This window comes from Lissotriton helveticus, chromosome 12, assembly GCF_964261635.1.
Source record: "Lissotriton helveticus chromosome 12, aLisHel1.1, whole genome shotgun sequence".
NCBI lineage: Eukaryota > Metazoa > Chordata > Amphibia > Caudata > Salamandridae > Lissotriton > Lissotriton helveticus.
The window spans coordinates 578,587,901-578,611,382 of record NC_136073.1 but is presented as its reverse complement, the minus strand read 5'-3'; the positions used below and the strand labels follow the sequence as shown (position 1 = coordinate 578,611,382).

General features: G+C 45.7%; 1 protein-coding gene across 2 annotated transcripts in view; it reads right to left on the bottom strand.

Moving 5' to 3' along the window:
- Nucleotides 1-11,257, bottom strand: part of KIFC3 (kinesin family member C3) — a 446,810-nt gene extending 435,553 nt beyond the window's left edge. The window contains exon 1 of one of the 2 annotated variants that reach the window (XM_078670026.1): nt 10,167-11,257. In XM_078670026.1, the coding sequence (XP_078526152.1) occupies nt 10,167-10,322 (156 nt within the window). In that variant the 5' untranslated portion in view covers nt 10,323-11,257. The remainder of the gene's footprint in view (nt 1-10,166) is intronic. The other variant, XM_078670025.1, reaches the window with a different exon arrangement.
- Nucleotides 11,258-23,482: the final 12,225 nt, after the last annotated feature.

Sequence of the window (23,482 nt, the reverse complement as noted above, 5' to 3'; positions counted from 1 at the left end):
TTCTCTTCTTGAGATATGATGCCCCTGTCCCATGCAAGGCCTTATGCATGAGGACCATGGCCTTCAAAGCTACCCTCTTCTTCAGTGGTAGCCAGTGCAGGACGCTTAGGTGAGAGGTCATGTGGGACCTGGGAAGAAGTCTGAGCAGCAGTCTTGCTGCAGAGCTTGAACCACCTGTAGTTTATTGAGATAGTCCGGGAGGCAGAGGTACAGAGTATTCCCATAGTCCAATCTAGATGTAATAAGGGCCTACACTACCTTCCTGCCAGCAGATTCGGATAGTAGTAGGAGGATTTTTTTTTAACATGCGGAGGATGCTGAAGCAGGACCCAGCTTCTCCAGGGCGCAGGGCAGTTGGATGCAGAGATGTCTTTTGAGGTCAGATGTCACCTTACCTGGACACTTTTGGCGCAGGATCCCTTGAAACAGCAGACGGGCCGGTAGGGCTGGGGCCAAGTCAGTTCTTCTCTGCAGTCTCCTCTGCTGGGCGTCTTCTTTCGTCCTTCGTAGGTTGCGGGAATCTGTCTTTGTGGTTCAGAGCTGCCCCCTAAATACTGTATTTGGGGGGCATTTTAGGAGTCTCAAGGTCTGTAGCCAATGGACTACCGACCTTGGGGTGATTATTACACCCTTGGTGTGCTCACCCCACATGGGAGAGTGGGCACAATCCCTAATCCTGATTGGCACTGAAGATTGGGCTTCACTTTGCCTTCCCCACCTGAGGGGTCGGGTTGGAAGAGGTGGGAACACCTTCTGGGCTGGCTAATTTTTTCTGCCCGTCTTCCCACCGAAAAGGGTTGGAGATAGGAAGATGCCCTCCGAGTGCATTGTATAACAAATCCCACACTGGTATCAGTGCAGGTTTATTATGCTGAGAAGTTTGATACCAAACTTCCCAGAATTCAGTAAAGCCACGATGGGGCTGTGAAATTCATAATGACAAACTCCCAGACCATATACTCTTTATGGCTTTACTGAACTTACAATGTCTAAGAATGTACTTAGACACTGTAGGGGCACTGGGCTCCTGCATCTGTACCCTCACCAGTTGCATTGTGCACCCAGCTAGAGGGGTGGCTGACCTATGCCATAGGCAGTGGGTTGCAGGCATGGCACACAGGGATGTGTGCCATGTCGACTCCTCACTTTTCTCAGCAACAAAACACGCAGCCTGCAATGGCAGTGGGTGTGTGTGTTAAGGTACAGGACTTCTAAGGGTGGCTCAATATGTGCTGCAGCCCTTAGAGGCCTTCCCTGGTCACAGTGCCCTTGGTACCCATGGTACCCTTTACAAGGGACTTACATGTGACCGAGAGGTGCCAATTGGGAGTACAAAGGCACAGTTTTGGGAAAAAAACACAGGTCCTGGGAACTCGATTGGCAGGGACCCAGGGCGCATCAAGTTAAAGTGCATCAGAAATCTTGCCAAAAGTGTGGGGTTACTGCACAGAAAACCAGCTTCCTACACATTTGCAGGGATATGGTGGGTACTCTTATTCATATACTGTGATACCACCCACGCAGGATATCCTTTTGGGAGTAGATACTTCAAATAATCAGCTCATAGCTGGCCCCTGTCCATAGGTAATTTTGCTGGACTGCCCCTCGGAGGCAGAATATCCTCGCTACTCCAGATGGCGAAATGCGATATCCCATTTGGTGCTTGCAACCATATAGGTCATCCTGACATCGTAGGGGAAGGCGAGCATCTCTTCAGAAGAAGCCTGGTGGCAGAAGATTTGGTGACTTCTAGTGACAGAAAAATTGAGCAAGGTGTCCCGTGGGAAGGAGCGTGGTGGAGCATATGACTTATCTGGTCCAACAGTTTAAAAAACTTTGCTGCACCAAAAGACTATGGGCACGGCATATTTAAGAAAAATCTGAACTATGGGTTACTGGTTCTGGAGAAGTGTCAGCTGGCTGATATGTAAGCTTCAGATAAATAGATGGGATGTTTGTTTCGTTGCTAGAGAAAGAGTACTGTAGGCTTGTGGCAAGCAGAATGTTATTTGTGAGGTATTCTAGATTCAGTGGGTGGCTGGTAGGGGAGGAAGGGGTGACACTTTCTGAATGTGGTTCATTTTTTGTCGCAGATGATATTTCTATACGTTGAAAAACAAATAAAATAAATTTAAGCATAAAATCAATCGAAAGGTTGGAGGTACAGCGGCTCAGACAGCCAGAGTTGCATGGACTGCTACATCTGTAGACCTGAAAACAAGGGTTATGAGCTGGTATAAACTCCAGGGCTCCAGTCCTACAAAAAAACTATACTTCAAAGAATCAAACTTCTGAAAAATGTCACTGCTTGGGGTGGGTGGATATTACCCTAACTCCATAAAGCTACGGTTCCCAAATCACACACCTCAGGAACCTCCTGGTTTCTTGGAGTAAGCATCCTGCTGCAATGTCAGAATACTAGGCAATGCCCTAAGAGGGGATCAGAGTTTCTGATGGTCTCCCCAGCAAAAAAAAGCTAGAGCTCTGCGTGGTGGGGAGGGGGGGAAATCAGCCTTTCATAAAAGGCCAAAGCTCCTGGGGCATGAAGGGGGCGGGGTAGGACATCCAAAGGACCAGAGTCCTGTGGGAGGCCAAATCTCCAAGTGCAGATCTCAGAGCGTGGGGTGGGGTGGGTTGCGATGCACCGATCCAGAAGCACTAGCGGTCAAGTTAGCACTGCAAGAAACCAAAGTTCAGGATAGCATTTAAAAAGTAATTTGCTCTATGGCAAGAGACTCAGAGGTCAACTCTACAGACTTACCACAACTTTGAGGAGGGTGCCGTGATCAGAAAGTCAGTGCTTCACAAGATTCAAGCTCTCTGGAAGCCTTGCGAGGAGATGGGCTCCATGACTCTGCCTCACAGAGGGCCATGGCTCTAAGGATTAGCCAAACAGTGTGTTACGGCTCCGTGGGGAGGAGCGGGTGTAAGGTTTAGGTTGTACTCCACTAAGGATCAGGCCTCCATGGGGGTTGAAATAAGGTACCAGCCTTATGGTAGGTAAGGACTCCTGGGAGGTGGAGAATTCGCCCTGAGAGGACGAGGATACCAGGTGGTCAACTCTGGAAAGGTCAGGTCTCAGAGGGTGGTGTCAGCCACACAGACGGCCAGATCTCCCTGGGGAGAGGGAGCACAGGGTAAGCAGGTCGGCCTCATAGAAAGCGCAAGCTTAGATGTAAGTTCAGCTAGATTAAATGGCTGGAGGTGGCGGGTGGTATCAGCCTTACAGAAGGACCGGTTTTTTTTGGGGTGCAGAGGGGGTATGGCGGTCATCCCCACAGAAAGCCAGGTCTCCTAGTGGTCAGCACCACAGAAAGCCATGGCTCTACTGGGTCGACTTTGGTTACGGCCGACATTGGGAGCATACTTCAGGTACCCACATCGAAAAAAACAGCAACAATTACTCATGGAATGTAACTGCTAATTAAAATCTAGCCAGACACTAAAGTTTGAGTCACACTTCCAGCCACGGACATGCCCAGCAACCTGGAATGCCCCATTCAAGCAAGACGGGAAAGATGGGTGTGGGCTGGGAATCAACACTACAAACGTACAGAGTGACTGTTTGAGATATGTAACCCTGATCCAAAAATAGAGGAAGCTTTACGTCACATCTGTCTGGGAAACATGAACATCCCACTCAGCACTGAACCAAAACAGGAGCACGCCACAAAGACTGATAGTGAAACAGGAATACTCATTCAGACATTTCCCACCACTCAATCGACAGAAGAGTCTCTCACACAAAACCCATCACTCCAAGATAGCCTCCCACCACTCAAAGCTTCCCTTGCACCTGAAGACAAAAGAAAAACGAAGCACCTGGCACACTACTCATGAGTGACCCAAAAGCCACCGCAGACATTTCATTGTAAGGCCTGGAGGCCCTTGGATGGTCTTCGGCGGTACTCAGTGACCGAAGAGGTGCTCCTTGAAGGGGTGAGCCTGCAGCTGCGTTCTGAACTGCAGCGGTGAACTGGTGGAGGAATGCAGTCACTGACCTTGGAACCACCCCACCATTTCAAGGGTACATACCTACAAAGTGCTCATTAATAAAACAAAAGAAACACATATCACTTACTTACCACATCTAAAGAAACTAAGCCCCTTCAGCCCACATGCATGTTGTTAACAACCATAGGCGTGAAGATACAGGGGGAAAGAGCTGCTCTCAACACAAAATAAAATGAACACGGTAAACAAACATCCTGTTACAGACGAGACTTCTCAGCAGTACTGGCACATGATTACCGCATGACGGGCAGGGTGGCCCTAGATGTTCATAGTTCAGTATCTTCCTTTGCGCCTCCTCCCGCATCCACACAAGAGCTCAGTTAGTGGGGAACGGCGGCAGTGGCCGGCCCTGGCTCTTACTTCCAGACATTGCCTCGCTACAACAGCCCGGACAGATGTCTACTGCCCCTCGCAGTTAGGAGCCTCCTCTTTGTAAGTACACGGTGGCTGATCGGTCTGTAGATCTCATTCCCTAGGGGCTCAGTGGCCTATCACCATCACCTCACATGGGGCGGACAAGAGGGAAGGGATGGCCGACTGGCCTCAACTAGATGCAGTGTGTATCTGGACTGTACCACCACTCTACTGATAGTCCTTCACACTGCCCGCCAACACCAAGTGAGAAGAAAGGAAAGGTGTAGTGATGTTAAATGAATATCAGGTCACGTAGGTTCTTGTAGAAAGATGTATTTATTAATTAAGTTGACATGAGGTGGTAGTTCATATATAAGATAAGATGGTAAGAATAATCCTTAGTTAAATCCCTTAGTAAATCCCCACCAGGAGCTGTCACCAGTCAGCTCAATCCTCAACTCCTAACTGACACTAGCATCAGAACATATCATTCCAATCTGTGATAACATTCCAAATGATGACATATGTGAAACAACTAGAAAATATGTGAAACAACTAGAAAGCCAACACTACAAAAGGACATTTCACAGGGACCAGGGAGAGAAGAGAACCCGACTGTGGAGGGAGTGGGAAGCGGTATCTGGTCTCAGCACCACATAGGGAGGAAATGGTTAGGAGGCCGTTTGTGCCCCAAAAATAATAATAATCACTGGAGGATTGAAGATTGTGGAGAGTTAAAAACAATCGTGACTTTTTTACTGGAACATTAGGGAAAACGGAGGGCAAAAATTCAATCGCATGAGATCTAAACTTTGCAGAAATTGGCGAACTCGATCATGAATACGAAACGCGCTTTTCCTGGTCAGCAGAGATATGTTCTTGGAGTGCTCCCGTCTGCCTTTGACAGCAATGTTGCTGCAGCAGCACGCCAAAGCACAGCTGGGCCAGGCAAGTTCGGGCGAGAGTAAAACTTACGTCACAAGGCTGCCTGTGCAGGGGCAGGCACGCGGGCTTCGGGGCAGGCAAGGCAGGGAGGGGTGAGAGGAGGCACGGGTGGAACGTCTCCCTCCACGTGAATCGGTGCACACTCACTGCTGTCACATCACCCTGTCTGGATCCCAGTTGTCTGGGAGAATGAATGGGACAGGCTTTCTGCATTCCGATCCTTGGAGTCTTTTGCCGATCACGAGAAGAGCAAACCTATCGGTGCACAGGGCTAGACTCGGAGGGAGAAAGCCGCTCTGTACAGTTAAAAAAATAAAAATAATTCTAAGACCCACACTGCAGGCAATGAGCACAGCAAGTGAACCTACCAACTCCAAGAGGTGTAGTAGGGCGCCCACCACCCGCCAAGATGTTTGTAAGGGGTCAAATGTTTCATTATGCAGCACAATGCTACAAATACTTTAAATTCCTAGGTTTTTCAGGCAGTTCTGAATTGAGACTAACGGACTTCTCAATCTGGCAATGTACCAAGGGCCCCTGCTACTCCGCAGCTGTAAATTATTTATGCCCCCCCCCCCCAAAAGATTTTTTTAAAGTGTCGATCACCAGGGTTTGGGAATGCGCCCACTCATGTTTTTCCAGTCTCTCATTGGACCAGCCCAACCACGTAAAATAACTGGAGTAAAAGGTAAGAACGAGTTTTCAGCAGTATTGACAAGTGACATGGTTCAACATTAGAACTCAGCAGGGTGCACAAGGGTGGTCTTCTGGAATGAGAAGAGCTTGCATCTGAAGGTCTCCCTCACTAGGTGGTCTAGGCAGCAGTTTCCAGGGCAGGCTGGCTGTCCTAGAGTCCAGTGGTCATAAAACTTCCCGAGACACCTGTAAAGAAAGCACCGGCTGGCACTGCGAATGCAGTTTATGGCCATTCCTGCACACTGCCTTGGCAGCTCTGTTTTTATTTGCAGATAGACTTATTTCATCGAGCTTGGATCGAAGCTCTGATTCACTCGCTCGCAGTCTTGTTTTTAGGGTGTTCTACCACGTGTGGCAACCGGTCAGCCCTTCTGGGGATTAGAGGATATTAGTTCTCCACAGTGACGTGCATTCACGGATTAAAAGACATCTCTGAGGCAGTTATGGTCTTATCAGCTTCACCTCGATACCTCTCCCAGTGGGTGAGGCTTAGGCGCTCTGTAAATAGGCCAGCTCGGGAAACATCCTTTATAACGCAACTTTTACAACGCACTACCATTACGACGCAACTTTTACAACGCAAGTTATTACAACGAATTGCGCTGGGGGGCGCTCTAGGATAGGGAATAGTTTAATTTACTATCCAACACCTTCCCTACTATCCACGGGGACTGGAGTTGGAATAGTAAATTAAACTATTCACTATCCAGCGCCCCCCAACGCAAGTCGTTGTAACGACTTGCGTTGTAAAACCTGCGACGCAATGGCATGAGTTGTAAAAGCATGCGTTGTAGTGACATACATCCGGCAAGCTCTCCTGGGTGCAGAACCCCAGTAACCATGAAGCGAGAAAGGCCTTACACCGCCATCCATCCTGCAACACTCTGGACAACTACCAACTTAATTCGTAGCAATTTACCATTTAGAAGCAGGAACTGGAATTTAACACATTGGATAGGACCATTCTCTCCGACACTGCCCTATGTATAATATACACATATTTTGACGTTTGGTTCTGCATTCATTTCAAGCCTAATGCAAAAGGTACGTAAGGAGGTTTACTCTCTGGCCTCTGAATGTAACTAGGTTCCATTCAAGAGCTAAGACAGGCGCATATAGGTAGAGGCCACAACAAATGAGGGTTTTCTGTGGCTTAATCCTTAAACACAAGTGAAAATACATTTAGACTGAAAATCCATTCCCAGTGTTTTGGGCTAAGCAGCTGGTGTGTAAAACATTAAGAGTTAATGTTTTACACACCGCCTGCTTAGAAAACTGTACCAGTCTGCATCTAGGCTTTGAAGATTCACAATCCAATCCCTTTCAACAGAGCTACAATGATGGTAACCTTCCCCGTCTCTGGTCTCAGGCCCCTCAAACTACAGAGATATGCCACACTCTGCTGTAATGACTATTAGCCCTGGCAATCACAGATTTGCCACTGTGGCCTTTCTTCCATGGCCACATCTATGAGCAAGGGACCTACACAACAGCAACCTTCATAATAAAATCTCACAGTTTCTCTTTTTTAGGATTATTTGGAATTTATTTTTAGCTTGAACAGCCATCTCCCAGGAGGTGACAGCTGGGGACTCAAGACTGCCTCCTTGAGTGGGGGTACCTCCCGTGGTCCGAGAAGAAAGTAAGAGTAGGAAAAAGATCAAGACATTTAAGAAATTGATACTAAAACAAATACCTTGTTTAAATTGTTAGCCTTTGGAAGTAATTAGTGCTGCCTAATTAGGTGTCTAAAGTATGTAATAAAAGAACTGACAACATTTGGAAGTCAAAAGCGTGGTGTCCGAAAATGCGCGCCCAAATCAAGCATCATCTAGACAAAATCAAAGCCACATATTTACCAATCAAATGTTGTTAAGATGGCGGTCACTGTTGCCCAAGTTAATAAAGATCTATTTTTTTATCAAAATCCATCACAAAATAAGCTCCTCAATAAAGATCGGTTTGTAGTATCATGCACACCTGGAAGACATGTGCCCGCACTCCAGAGTCAGAGCCAGACTGTCCCCCAACTCTGAACTGGTCTTAAAGACAAAGGTGCACTAACAGGATGGCGAGCAGCCAGAGAGTGAATTCTCTAGTCAAAGGAAGGAATCAGACGATCATAAATGTACCCAAAATCAAAAAGTGAGAGCCAATGGACATCTCTTAATAATTATCGGATATGGTTCTGTGATACAGTGTGCTCCAATTGTCTGTGGGTCCAAAGAATTAACATTTATTATGATCATCAGCAACCAGAAAATGGGCCACAAAACAGAATGAATTAGGAGGATATGGTCCCCTCATAACATTTCTCAGACTAGCAAACAATAGCGGCTCATCCGCTAACGGGGAGGAGCGTGCCCCACTGCATCGGAGCAGGAAAAGAAAGGAAAAAATAAAATGATAATAACTAATATTATTATTTTATGTTGTGCCCCTGCTGTGAAAGCTTGCGTCAGGGGGCGGGTGGGGCTGAAAAGCAGGGAAGGAGTGGTGCAACCCTCCTAAGTGCACAATGACTGTTTGGTCGGCACGGTCGGGCCTCCCAAACCAGTCATGCGCACTTTCCCCCTTCTCCATGCAGGCTGCATTACAGCCTGCATGGAGAACATGCCCACCCCTACAGCCCCTGGCTGTGCTCAGACCAATCATTGGCTGCAGGAGCGTGGGAGCCCTGGTGCTTCCTGCTTCTCAAAGGAAGCCAGGAAGACGATGCAGAAGAGGCGGCGGCAGGTAAGTGATTAATTTTATAGTGATCCCCCCGCCCCACCCCAACCCACTCCACTGCTGCTGCCAAGCAGCAGCCGCGAACGCTAGCCAAAGCTTCCAAAAATTCTGTACATAAAGGTCTAAGTTCCCTCTTGGACTCACCCTACCAACAACATCGATAAAAATATTTGCAATAATTGTTTTTACAGTGCTCCAATGTTTCCTGTTCAAATCAATGATTCACTGTCCTTTCCCTTTCCTCTGCCTAATGAAGCCTTAGAAGGATATGAAATAAATGTCACTTTATTCAACACAGAATGTTCACCCAGTCTAGTTCCAAAGCATGCCCAACCCTAAGGCGTTTGACCTCAGGACTGTGATTAAAGGACACATTCATGCTCATGAGTTTGCTTCTGCAAAGCGTCATACGTGCAGCAGGTATGCTCATAGGAGTCTCATAGTCAGCTGCGCATTCAGTCTCAAGCTGAACCTTATGGATTATCAAGGTCAACACATTTGTGGGGCTGCTTGTGTTCTCCCACAGAGTGGACACATTCTAGACGTTTGAGCTAGATAGTACCTACAGGAGAAGCACCGAGACCGACATGCATACGGTTGGTGCTGGTCTGTGGAGAGTGAGGGGAAAAAATGTAGTGGAATGGGGACTAAAGTAATTACCAGGGTCTGAGATCAGTTAAAGAATTCTATCCATCACTCTACTTTTGTAGTTTTCAGAACGTTTTCACCAGCACCGTGGAGTATGCAGCGGTAGTATTGCAACTGCCACAAATTACTCAATGACAACGCTAACTTTTGGGCGACCCAGACATGTGACCGGCTCAATGTCCCAGCCCCACAAGTCTTTCAGAAGCTGCAGCCAATAGGTCAGTTGTTGAGAGTAGCGAAATACCAGTACTTGCGGTTAGATTCCTCTTAGGCAAGAAAAAAGTAGGGTGGGTTCCTTCCCAAAGCTCCAATGGAGCTCTGTAATAATTGGAGTGAGTTTAGTAATCAACCACATTCTCATCACTCCACAAGACCGTCCTGCCAGCATCATTACACTACAACTACAGATCTACGGAATACTACCACCGCGCCAGATGCATGGAGACCAACCATTTCTCTGCCCGCGGCCACTCCACTTTAGACCGCCCCCAGCCGGTCATCTCATGAAGGAGGAAATCTAGTACGCTACTACAGCAGGAGCAACAGAATTGTAGTCACTAAATACTTCTTACAAATCCACTTTGCAATGTGGACTTCCTTGCTTAAAAGCCACTGGACAGAGTCTGGTCAGCAGTTTCCACATTAAACATTCAAATAGGCCATATGCCCATACTATTAGTGAACATGCATGCATCATCCGAGTGTGTTTGTGGTGAAACAAGCTGCCCCTTTACCAACCCAGGAGGGCCTCATCCCAGACCAGCTCCTGGTGATCTCACCTTAGACCCCGGAGCCCTCAGGGACGGCTGCGGGGGAGCCCCTTGGGTTGTCCTCCCATCAGGCCTTTGGTCAGTCTGTTGCTCCAGGGCGACCTTCTTCCTGATCCGGATGAAGCTGTGCACCGACAGCACCAGCAGCGGGCAGAGAACCAACATCGCAGCGCCTGGAGGGGCTCAGACAGACCTGTAGGCAGGGGTTTGCCCCGCCAGCAGTTAAGTAACTTTCCAAAAGTTCGCCAACAGGCTGGAGATGTGTAGGGTACAGAGGTGGAGGCCAAGGCTTCTTGGCTGCACTCCTGGAGAGGGGAGGAGGTGGTGAGGTAGCATCTCAGGTGTGCTTCGTCGCCAGCCCCCCTACAGACAGGTGGGCGCTGTGGTGTGCACACAGCTCCTCTTCTCTGTGGTGTCTGCAGGAAGGAAAGCAATGTCCAAGTGCACACGTCTATAGGCGGCGGATGCTCCCCTCTGATGGGTTACATGGTCCAACACTCAGTGTGCGCCACTAGGCCCCACGGCTGTAAATCAGAAATCCAAGATGCAATTCCTGTTCCATGGTTTCGTTTATTCCAATGATGAACTGCAGGGCAGCGACTGGATAGTTCGGGTTACAAGATGTTTCCAGTAGCGGGTCCCAGAATTAAACGCTCGTGCTGCTCGAGGTACAAAAGGACAATGAATCATGTAACCTGCCTTCAATGAAGGCAATACTCGGCCTCCGGCAAGTCCCCAAGCGCAGACTCAGCCCATTCTCCGGGCGTCCCGTGGGTTGCGGCCCGCTGAGGACCCCCGCCGAGGTGGCACCCCCGGACACAAGCACCGCAGCAGCCCGCTGCCTCCAAGGAGCGTGTGGTGTCAGGAGCTCAGCTGCCCTCCCGGCCCCGGGGCGCCACGCCTCGAGCTCCACGCTCCCTCCACCCCGGGGATACAAAGGGCACAGGTGAGCTGGAGAGGAGGCCCGGCCACGCCCGAGGATCCCGGCCCCGCACGAACACACACCCGCTGCCGCAGCGGGAGAGGGAAGAGCCGGAGAAGACGAGCCTTCCTTCTGGGACACAAGCTGCAAAGAGGATTACTGCGGGCAGCTTCACTCCTCGGCGGCTATTTGCATCCTTGGGCAGGTGTCCCCCCTTCCCCCGCACCAACCTCGTCAACACTGCCCTGACATCCACTAACCACGAGCAGGAGGGGTCTGTCTCCCAGGAGCCACCACGGACAGTTCCATACTGTGGGAGCGGGACCCAGTAGCCTTCCTAAGAGGGAGGAGGGCACGGAGAATATCCCAGACCTTAGGGTATAACCTAGGGGAGCGGACAACATAACACAGAAGCACTCACCCTCAAGGCCGAGATGTGGCATACCCTGGAAAACTACCTGGACTCGCACCAACCTCCTTAAACAGCCCACGCGCCCTACATCCCCTCACCCGGTTGCCTCCCATCACAATGCTCTGGAATCAAGGCCGCTAACTAAAATACCAATCTCCACGTCCGCCCTTTCCTCTTCCCTTCTCTCCCCCCCATCTCTTAGCTCACACTTTTCTTTCCCTGCTCACGAAGGCAACGCACCAGAACGTTAAAATGCTAGAAATGTCATAGGTCGATTATGCATACTCCGCATATAAGCGTCCCAGCACAGTTAATGTATACTAACGGCAACGTATGACGCTACAACAAGACCAGTATTGCCTTCTCTATCTCTGTACTGTGTATGTAAAAACATTTTTTCGAATAAAATCTTTTGAAATACATTTAAAAAAAAAAAAAGAACAAAAATATGTATGCCAAAGGTCGAGAGAGAGACTCGCTATGTAATACAGATTCGTAAAGTGAACTGTCCCCCATAGAGTATCCTGGCGCCGAGCAGGTGCGAGTCTAGTCAAACCGAAGGCACTGTTTATTCTAAAGATTTGGGGCCCGATGTAGGTAATCCCAGATTACCGATTCTTAAATACCGAATCATACCGATTCGGTATTTAAGAACTGGCAATCAGGATGTAGGTAATTTTACCGAATTAATTACCGAATCGGTATGATTCGGTAATTAATGAATCGGTATTTACCGATTCTGTAATTGCCATTGATTCCTATTTCCTATGGGCCTTGAGGCCCATAGGAATCAATGTCAATTACCGAATCGGTATTTACCGATTCGGTAAAATTACCGAATTTGCAAGGGGGACAGGGTGTCACTTTGACACCCTGTTGCACCCCTGATTCTGGCTTGTGTGCCATGTGGCACACATACATGCCCTTAGGGCATGTCTGTTTGCCACATGGCACCGGTGTACATGCACAGATGTGCATGTACACAAGAATTCGTTATTCACCATGACATAGTATGTCATGGTAAATAACGAATTACTAAGGGCCGGTGGACTGTCTTCAGTGCCACCTAAATCTCAAACTTGAGATTTGGTAAATTTACCGATTCTGTAAATATACCGATTCGGTAAATTTAAGGCCCCCTACATCTCAATCACCAAATGCCGGTCGGTAACGGCCGAAATCGGCCGTTACCGACCGGTATTTGGTGACCTACATCTGGCCCTTAATGTACGAAACGCCCTGAAAGACTATCTGGGAACCCTTCAGTCCCTATGATGTTGACCAGTTCGGATGTCAATAGATCAAGAGAATTCACTTGATGATGGTTGGGACTTTGCTTTGAGCAATAAGTAGGTTTTCTTTTAGAGAAATAATCTTATCCTCGGACAAACCTTTATATTTTTCACCTATTTTTAGGTAGTGTGCGTACAGCTTTGCCGCATCTTTCAGATCTCGAGGTGGTAAGCAGGGTCCCCAACTTTAGCTTCGGTAACCTAATTTAGAATCAAAGCAACCTTTTAAAATAGCAGAGTAAAGTAAAAAGAGCACTCGCCTGTAACCTAATGCAGGCTAAAGAAATGTAAGTACTATTCTTTTTTAATCAAATGTAAGAACGTAGTTAGAATAATTGAGCTCAAAACTAATACAGCCCCAGGTAAGCAAAATACGATCATGTAATGTAATGCATGCTGAAGTAATTTGAGCAAACCTTTGCGTCATCTAACAAGTAGAGCAATGAATAGTCTCACGTAAGTCAGTTGAGGTAACTGTAGTAATAAGTGTGAGATAATGGGCAATCTTCTATAATATAACGGAGTGTAAAGCAATTAAACGTATTCTTCTGTGATACAGCACAGGATACCTTAATCAGAGTACCTCCCATGTATGACAACGCAGGTAAGGTGATATGAGTAATCACTTTCTACCATCTACTGCAGAGCCAAAAGCAATTGGAAGGCTCGTGTAACCTTTCAAAGAGTAAAAATAAAGTAATTTAAAAGGGAAATGCAATTAGAGCATCATTCTGTAACCTAAAGCAGAGCAATCAGTCATCTAATAAGGCATTTATTAATCAGACTAGTACGACAAGGTGAGAATCAATTAATCTCTACCTGTAACCCAGTGTCAGATTAAAGCATTACATGTTATCTTCTATAATATCAAAAATCTCAAACATTAATGTAATCCCTGCAAATAAATATAGGGTTCTATGCTAGCAGCACTCTCAATTTGTAATCAAATGTAGGTGAAACGGAGTAATCCCCTGGTCTAAAGTAATAAAGGGCAAACACAGAGCACCAGCCTTCTCTAATGTAATGTAGGGTACACAATTAAATACATTTAGTTCTGCAATTCATTTATCTATCTTGGATGTGTGCAAATGAGTCTATAATGTGTTCTACTGGAATTTTTGGAATGGGTGGAAGTTGTTAGCCCTACTTTGGTGGGAGGAGTTTCAGTTTCTAGTATGCTTAGAGGCATCTATGAAGCACAAATTCAGATCAAGGGAGCAATCACTGGGCATTACAGGGTACCGTTGTCTAAAGGAAGCAGTTACAGGTGAGAAGGTGTTATTTGATATGGATTCCCCAAGAAGATTAAAAATGCAGCTTGGGGACAGGCAGCCTTGGGATCCGAATGAACTTCAATTGATCCCTCCGCCAAACAATAATTCCTTCTCTCACAAGGCCACATTAATATGGGTTTCCTCTCTTGTTGATAGATTGCTTGCTTGCAATACAAATTCAGACAAGCACAGTTAAGAACAAAGGAAGTGCTCTGCCCAAAAGGCCCTCTTTGGGATGGTTCAATAAGGATTACAGGGAGAAAGAGAAAGTTACGAAAAAATGCAGTCTGCTTTTAGAAGGGATACAAGGTCTAAATTTACCCCAGGTAGGCGAGTTGTAAAAAACAGTACAAAAATCTTATTGAAATTAATAAAGAGGAGTGTTTGACATTGTACAGCATTCCATCCATCAATTGTTCTTTTTGCATTTGTCACCCGACAGGGACAGATACGCCCAGACGTGGGTCCAGTGCTCTCCATGCCACTGGAGTCAAGCTATCCTGGCTGATGAGGGGTGATACCCCGTAACCGTTTCCAGGATGCATGTTTCTGGTCCAGAGAGGACCTGGCCTGGCAGTTTGGGCTGGATTGTTCCAATTGGGATCAAAGTTAAGAATGATTTGCATGTGGCTGGGTCCAAACTGTAATGGTGTGGTGAACAAAAAACACAATGGGTGTAGGCCCAGATCTCTGACTGGGGAGGAGTGTTTGATATTGTTCAGCATTCCATCCATCAATTCTTATTTTTGGATTTATTATGGGTGTCTCACTGAACTCAAGAAAAGCTTTCAGTTCAAAATACAAAACCATTACACTTTAATACTTGTTACATGCAGTCAAACAGGAGGCCCGAGCTATCTAGCAGACTGCAAGAGTGCAGTAAGGCTTTCTTGCACAACTAACGCACCTGTAGGAAACATAAGGAATTCCTACTCAGTTAAGCTTGTTAGAATTCTGAATGCTAGAATGCACTCTGGCTTTTGGACTGTCTGTTGGGTGGAATCACCATTTGTACATAACATGCCAGCTTGCTAAAGTTCTTGTCCAGATTCCAAGCCATACCAGAGGCGTAGTGAAACTTGAGGGGGCCTCCCTGCAAGGTACATGAAGGGACCCCCCTCTGGACTTAATCAGCAGCTCTCAGGGCAGGGTACTGTGATGAGGGGGTCTCTAGAACTTGGTGGCCTATGTTATGTCACTGAGCCACTCTGGAGTCAGGTGTGGGAAACAGACAGCAATGTAATGCCAATATTTTTTGTGCATGCTATTGACCAACCAAGAGGCCAACAGGCATGGCAGGTATCAACCACTTCTGCACCCAACATTACTCACTGCCCCCACACAACAGCTCCATCCCTAACCGCAACACAGCCTCCAGAGACCCTTACACCATCACCACACAACTGTACTACCCGGCTCCGAAAAACCGCACCACAACAGCACTGAATCCCTCACCGTAACAATCTCCTACAAACATACCCAGGACACTGCACAGCCCTTCAAACAGCACTGCACAATCACAAGACAAGATACTCTGTACCACCATCGCCGTATAATAGTCCTATCACACACACACACACACACAACATGGTCCTACTTTTTCTTTTCCCAGACCACTAAGGGTTAACCAAAAAGAGGCATTAATACAGAGCCAAGTGATGCTTTAGTATGTCAGCTAGGTGTTCCACATTCTCGTGTTCTTTGTGTTGCCATGGCACTCAATGGATATGGTTGTCTGGAGCCAGTATGCTCTGCTGCCCACATTTTGCTCACCATGGACAGTAATTGGTGCTTGGGGATTGGATGCTCAGTCCTGCCCATGGCCTCAAAGGTGTTGCTGGCCTTTCCTCCATGCCCCAGGTGCTCCTCAATATCAGCAGGAAAGGGGTTTTTGCAATACTCATCGGTGGGCAGTATTGTCCCCCAGTGTCTGCAGTCAAGGTACAGATTGATGGCATTGATGTTGAATGCTTCTGAATGTCCTAAGCCGTTGTCAGGCATTACAGCTTTCTAGGAACCCTTCTAACACTGCTCGCTTATAATAGATCTGGGGGGCTTTTAAACCTTGGTGCGAGACTCCCATCCTTTTTTGTTTGACCTATGATCCTTTGTATGCAGTGCATTTTATGCGAGATGGCTTGAAGGCGGGTCTTGCTTTTTCCTCCTTCCATGCCCAATTGGCCTGTTACAGGGCTTTAAGGGTGCCTTTTGGAAGTTGGACTTCTAAAGAGGGTAAGCTTCTCAACTTTTGATGGAAAAGTCTTCCATCCTCACATCCCCATTTGCATTACTATGATGTTAATATGGGTTTGTTTCTCATCATAGAGCCCGAAAAGGGACATATATGACCTGTTACACTATTATATATGTATCTCTTATGACTCTCTGTAAAGCACATTAATGCCTATCTGGGGGGAAAAAGCACGTTTATAAAACTTGAATAAATAAATCTGAGTTGACACGTCCTAGGGTTCATTCTCTGGTGCAGACATGGGAACTTCCTTTTTATGCTGCAGGAGTCATCGGACACAGCTTCTGAGCCCCTGGAGGGTTTCCTCTTAAAATTGTGACTGTAAATGTTGGTTTTCTTACAGCAATTTACTTTATTTATTATTATTTATTTAAAATTTTTATAGAGCGCGTAGTCACCCGTGAGTATCCCAGCGCTATACCTCATAATTCAGAGGAGAATGAGTGCAGAAGAGATAGATGGCTTATGGGAAGAGAAGAGTTTTGAGCGACTTTAGGTGGGCCTTTGGACTCTTCTTATGCAGGGAGCCCCATCCGACAATTCTTCTCAGTGGGTGGCTTTCTCTGCCTTCTTCCTACCTCTGGCTGAAGGTGATGTTCATGTTCCATCTCTCTGGATAGAACACTTCCCAGTGGGTCAGGAGGCTTCAAGTTTGGATCGACTTGATTACCACTTCCTTGATGTGACGTTGGTATTGCAAATGTTTCTTGCAAGATGGATGCCTCATTTTTTCCAGGACCACACAGGTAAGCCGTCAGTCCATCATCAACCGCTGAATTCTTGGAATCTGTATTCCCTCTTTTTTACTCCATTTATCCTGCAATTTCTCATTGCTAGGAACCAGTTTGTTATCATTAAAAATGTTTATCCACCCACTTACTGACCACTTTACGGAATATCCTAGAGCTTCAATTATTCCAGAACTTGCTGCCGAGGCCTCTATATCAATCTTTCCTAGTAAATGTTTTTTTTTAATACATGACCGTTTGAGTATATCCTTGGAATAGGATGGTCTGAATTCATATGGCCATTACTTTGGCCTGTGCAAGCACTGGGTCTCCCTCCCCAGTTTCTCTGTAGAGATGCAGCTCAATTGATGGGTGGGTGTGAGTGTGCGATTAGTTGGTGGGTGAGTGGCTTGACTTCACGTAGAGCTGGTTGTTGGATAGCTGCGGAAGAGTAAACAAGGTGATAATTCCTGCATTATTTACCAGTAATCTTCAGTCCACCAAGACTTAATCTTTCTCATCATGATATTGCACCATTGACACCACCCAGGGGGAAGGGGGACAGCGCTTTAAAGAGGGTGTTTGCGGTGTGGAACCCCCAAAAAGAATTGTATTCCTGGTTTGGTAGATGGGTCTGCTATATCTGTGTTTGTTTTTCTCCTGATCCGACTTAAAGAGGCCTTTCATATTTTAAAACATACTTTGGTCCTCATTTTACTTACAGAATAGGTTGTAACTTGTTCTTTGTTGAATTAGGAACTTAAAAGATATATAGGCCTAGATGTATCAAGCCTTTTGCGAATCGCAAAGGCCGAAATTTGCAGAATTTTGGCCTTTGCGAATCGCAAACGGTCTTTTTGCATGTTTTGGTATGCATCAAAAATTCGCAAATTAAGAAATCGCAAAGATTTGCGATTCCTTATTTTGCCATAGCTTTTAAGGAATCACAATTTTGCGATTCCTTAAATGCTATGTATGTAGCATTTTTAAATTGCAAATTCTGGTTAAGAAATCACAAATTACCACCAACTTGCAGTTGATGGTAATTTGCGAATTTTCAAAAATGCACAATTTGGCATTTTTGAAGGTGGCATATGATGCACACACATGCCCATAGGGCATGTATGTGCGCCATATGCACACACATGTACATTTCAGGGGTGCAGCAGGGTGTCTTTGAGACACCCCTGCACCCTTGAAATAATTCTCAAATTGCGATTAGCAAATTGCGAATTCGCAATTTGAGAATTACTTCACTATCATTCCTATGGGCCTCCTGGCCCATAGGAATGCATGGGAAATTATTCCTTAATTGCGAATTCGCAAAATGCGAATTCGCAAATAAGGAAGATTAAGGAATCGCTAAAAAATAGCGATTTCTTACATACATCCCATTTTGTGATTTCTAAATAGCGATTCCTTAAAATTCGCTATTTAGAAATCGCAAAGGGGTATGTTGATACATCTACCCCAAAGTGACTGAAGTACAAAAAGTACAAAATCTGCACTCCCAAGTAATCCTATGAATGGACGCATATTCAATATTTTTGGGAATTCAAAAGCATTGGTAGTTGTAGGCTTTGAAAACTACATCAATCGCAGGCATGAGGCATACTTCTGACAACGTTGTGATATTTTGGTCACCTGACATTTATGAACATTCTTTCCAAAATGTAGATTGTACACAGAGTACATTTACTCACTGGAACACTTTTTTTTCTGTAGAGAAACCCCTTCCTCAACACCCATTACAATAGTGGGGTTTTCCCATTTCTCTTTCCTGGAAGGGGATTTATTCTTGCACAACACTGGAGAAGATCCAAGGCAATTTCCAAAGTGGGAAAGGGTCAGAGAGTAGTTTGTGAATGCCCACCAACATGCAAGTTGGAGGACATTCACAAACTAAAGGCAAATCATAACTGGAGCACCCACTCCACCCTCTTACCATGGGTGCACTGCTGAATACCTTTACAAAGCTATGACGTACAATAGTACATAGTAAATGCTATGTATTCTTTGGTGAATACTTGACATGCGTAAATGGAGTCAAATCCGGCCAAAATATGGCTTTGGGAATCGGGCCCATAATGTCAATATATTGAGGGATGGGGAAGCACAGTGTAAATGTCAATGGTCCTCCTTCCGTTTTTGCTTTGGGGAGGTGGTGGCGGGTGACATGAACAGCAGGACAAAAGAACCCCGCAACTCACCTAGGGCCGCATTACATAAAGTGCCCTGGGACACAATGGCATGCATGCCAACGTTTTAGAAGAGGAAAGTGGGAGATTTTAAGAAGATTAATCGGGAGAATATACTCTCCCCCATGGACTTCTATGTTATGTTATATATTTACTACAGCGCTTGGATTCCCTTGGGCGTTATGGCGGTAGCTAACCGCAGCCAGAGTGAAGCTTAGTAAGAAATCTAAAAAGAGGAGAACAACCATGTTTTCTATTGAAGCAGAGAATTTCATGCAGTAGACAGACAAAATAAAGCCACCATGGCCTAAGAAAATACATTTTAAAAAAACCATATCTGCAGTCTCTTGCCCGATTCTGGCATATAAGCAATGGGCAAATGCGCCTGCTTGCCGTGTATGCATTTTAAGCTATGATCCTGCTTTTGTGAAAAAAGTTCTTTTTTAAGAGGCAACCCCTTAATATGGCAAGAGATGCAACACACTTACAGCTGGCAAAATAACTTCATATGTTCTTTTCACATTTATTTGGTCTTTTTATAGGGCTTACAGGGTCAGGAGGGCGCTTCGGAGCACTAACAGACGATCATAACCCTCCGAGGTCTCTATAAGAAAAACTACTCTCATGGCACACGTTCTGTAATATATCATTAGTGCATTTGACGCCACTACAGATACTCCTTTGATGAGTCAAGAAATATAAAAAGTTAACTGCAGGGCACAGCTTCATAAGGCAGCATTTACATGCCTTAGTTTGCGTTTATTGCATGGGCGGTATGAATGAATATTTATAATTGCATACATAATTTTTTATGTTAGTTCATTCACGGTTATACAGCGATGTGAAGATGGACATGAAAATAGGTTTTTATATGACAACGTTGTGAAACATATTTACAAGCATAAATGAGACATCGCAAAGTTTCTACCTCAGCTATGACTGCAAAGGAGGAAGGTAGGAGGTGGCCATACCGCTGATTAAAATTAATATTGTTAATGCATTGATGTGTGCAGTAGACTCTGGATTGCGGAGCTATGCAGTATGTGTGACCTACGACCAATAAAATCTGTTTAAATAATAAAAAAAAAATAGCTCCCCTGATTTTCCAGGTTCAAGGGGGAGCTGCTGAGTCTCCAGTACGTCTTGGTTGGTGCTAATTATATTAATACACAAGTGAGGTATTCAAGGTTCTAATATAATCTGGTATTGCCTGAAGGGCTGGTCTGAAAGGAGAGTATGTGGGCTGTGTTGTTTCACTGTTTGTGGGCCTCTATTATGGGCTGATGAGCCGGGTTTTACTTCTGTTTTGTCTGATATTACCTCCAACATGGACTGCGGAAAGAATATATAAATGCATTTTCCCACACCTTGCAAAACACCCATAGGGCATGTTTTAACAAGTTTAAAACTGCCGCAGTTTGCAAATGCAGGCTAATGTTTCTTTCAGCTATCAATTTAGCTAATGGAGGCCATTTTAGATCTCGCCTACACAGCGCACATGCGCTGCATAGGAAAAAAGACCTTAAGTAATTGATACAGCTTTGCGGGCAAAAACGTGCACGTGTAGCATTTATTTCAATGGCAACGCGTGCACGTTTGGCGATTCCCTTGTGGGAGCGAGCAGCGGCACCATATGAAATATGGTAGGAATTATCGCGCCCTGCTGCTCGCTCCTGCAAGGGAATCGCGCAGGCTCCCTCCTCTCCCCCTCCCCCTGCTGCCGGGTGAGACGTGCGCGCTTGTGCTTGTTGATCTTTTTGTTAAAGCTCTCAGAAATATTTTATTTAAAAGCAAACCGAAATAGTGAACTGGGCTTACACTACAAGGCCGCCTGTCTTCCCAAGTTCATAGAGATGGGAAGCTGTGCATTGCCGGCTTGTTCAGTTTACATGGCTTGCGGCCAGGCCGTGAATCCCCAATTAGCAAAGCCCACGAGAGGTATAGTGTCTGAGGTGTGTAAGGTGCACGAGGATTGGCTCAATGCGTTGCGCGTGCGTTTGAGGGTAGCGTGGTTGGCTGTTGTGTTCAATCCAGGAAGTGAGTGCATTTATGAGGCTAATACTAGTCATGGACAAACTGCACAGGCTAAAGCAATTCGATGCATATCCAAAGACTTGAGGATTTCAGGATTAAGACCTACAGGGGAGCTGTAGGTAAGAAGAAGTCTTAGTACCTAGATGCTGAGAGTTGTTTGTTTCAAACAGCAAGAGCTTTTGAATTGGAGAGTTACAGACCATTTGTGTGTGAAATCCGGAGAAAGGAAGCCAGTTTGTGGTTTAAAAGGGGAAACGCAGACTTTCGTTGTGTGCATGGAAAGGTTCCTGGTATACATTTTAGGTGACTGTTTCAGTTGGCTGTTAAAATATTTTATTATTCAGGGTATTTCCAACCTAAAAGAGCGAGATTTACTTGCTTGGAAATAGATGGGAGTAAATCTTTTTGCAACTATAAAACCAAGTTTTGGGCACTTCAAGTGTCTTGATACTTGTAAAAAAAGACAATATGTGCGCTAGGATGTATACAAAATAGATTTTCCAGTCGGGCCACACAGGGTTGTGGTAGAGCAGCCATATGTAAAAACAGGGCATTAATGTAACATGTGTGACACTGCGGGATTTTGCTCTCAATTTTTAGGCAGACTGCAGTTTGAATGTTAGACAGGTATGTTTTGATCTTCTCATGCCAACTCACTTAACTACGCATCCCTTACCAACTGTTTTCCATCTCCTACCCGCACCCAGCACCTAAGCTTTTTCATTGGGGGATTATCATTCTAACCCCCCCACCACCCAGTCCCCCTTTACTAGTTTCTTTGCTTTTATATTACCTGATGTTGCCGGTTATGTTCTTGCCTCTCCACCCATGTTTTCTTAATAAGCCTGTCAACCCCCTACAAACATTTTGCCCTCCTTTTGTGTACTTATTTTATTTTTACCCTTCGCCTTCTGAAGTGGTTCTCTTTTTAGCTGTCCTTCCATTTTTGTTCTTGCATTTTTTAAACTGCATTTCTACTCATTGCAAAAAGAGGTGCTGGACGACTGCCTACACTAGAGCGTCTGCCTGAGCCAAGACAATAGTCCTAAATTATAATTCCGGTGACGTCACTGCATGAAGGGCACAGGGACTGGCGTCACTCCTCTCAGTTTTCCTATTTAAAATGTCTGCCTCCCCAAATCCCACCTGTCCCCCCTTAAATCTGTTCTCCATTCAGCAGCTCGTTTCACTTAAGGGGCCAAAAGAAGCGACCACATCACACCCATGTTATCCACCCTCCTCTGGCTTCCCATTGAGGCAAGAGCTATCTACAAGACTGCCTGCATCACCCACAAAGCCTTGCCTTCCTCCTCTCCTCGCTACCTGGGGAATAAACAAACTCTCTGGAGGCTCTAGACCATCACGTAATGCGGAAAATTTACTGCTTGAACCTCCCATTTTCAAGAAGGAAAGATCGATGGCCCAATCCTTTTCAGGCAATGCAGTGAGAATCTGGAACTCACTTCCGCCTCAGCTCCGGACCACCGCCTCCTCCCAGGCCTTCCAAAGGGACCTCAAAGTTCTCCTCCTTCAACGACACTTCCAAATTTAATTCACACCCTCTCTATTATCTGAAGAAAGACCTTTCATTAGAGAAAATTCTATTCTCCATGACTATGGAAGTGCCTTCCCAGTGTGTTCTTGTGGTTTGAGAGTCTGCCATTTATTGCAGTATTACCCTTCTACCTGTGTTTGGTACTCTTTTGTAACATGCACACGTCACTTTTCTCTTGTAAACACACTGTTTGCTAACTCTCACATTTTGTTTTCTTTAGATACTTGCACAAGTGCCACCATTGCTTACGGAACGTTTGTTCTTGTGCTTGAGTGTCTGCCATTTATTGCAGTATTATTCCTCTACTTGTACTTTGTACGCTTTTGTAACTTGCACACGTCACTTTTTCCTCCTGTAATGTACCTTTGCTACCTCTTGTATTTTGTTTGCTCACAATTATTGCCTCATGTAACTTAATGTTTGCTTTTGGAATTTGTTCACTTGTAATTTTCTCCTCATGTATATCAGTACTGTTCCTATTGTGAAGCGCTCTGACACCTTCGGGTAAAGTCCGCGCTATATTAAAACGAATAAATAAAGTACCTGAGCAGTGTTCACTAGAGAGTGTGCGCGCAGACCCCGCACGGTGGGATTCTGGCTACGCTCGCGCCCTAGTCAGACCTTGGACTATCTGCGTGCCGCGGAAGCGAAAAGCCGCA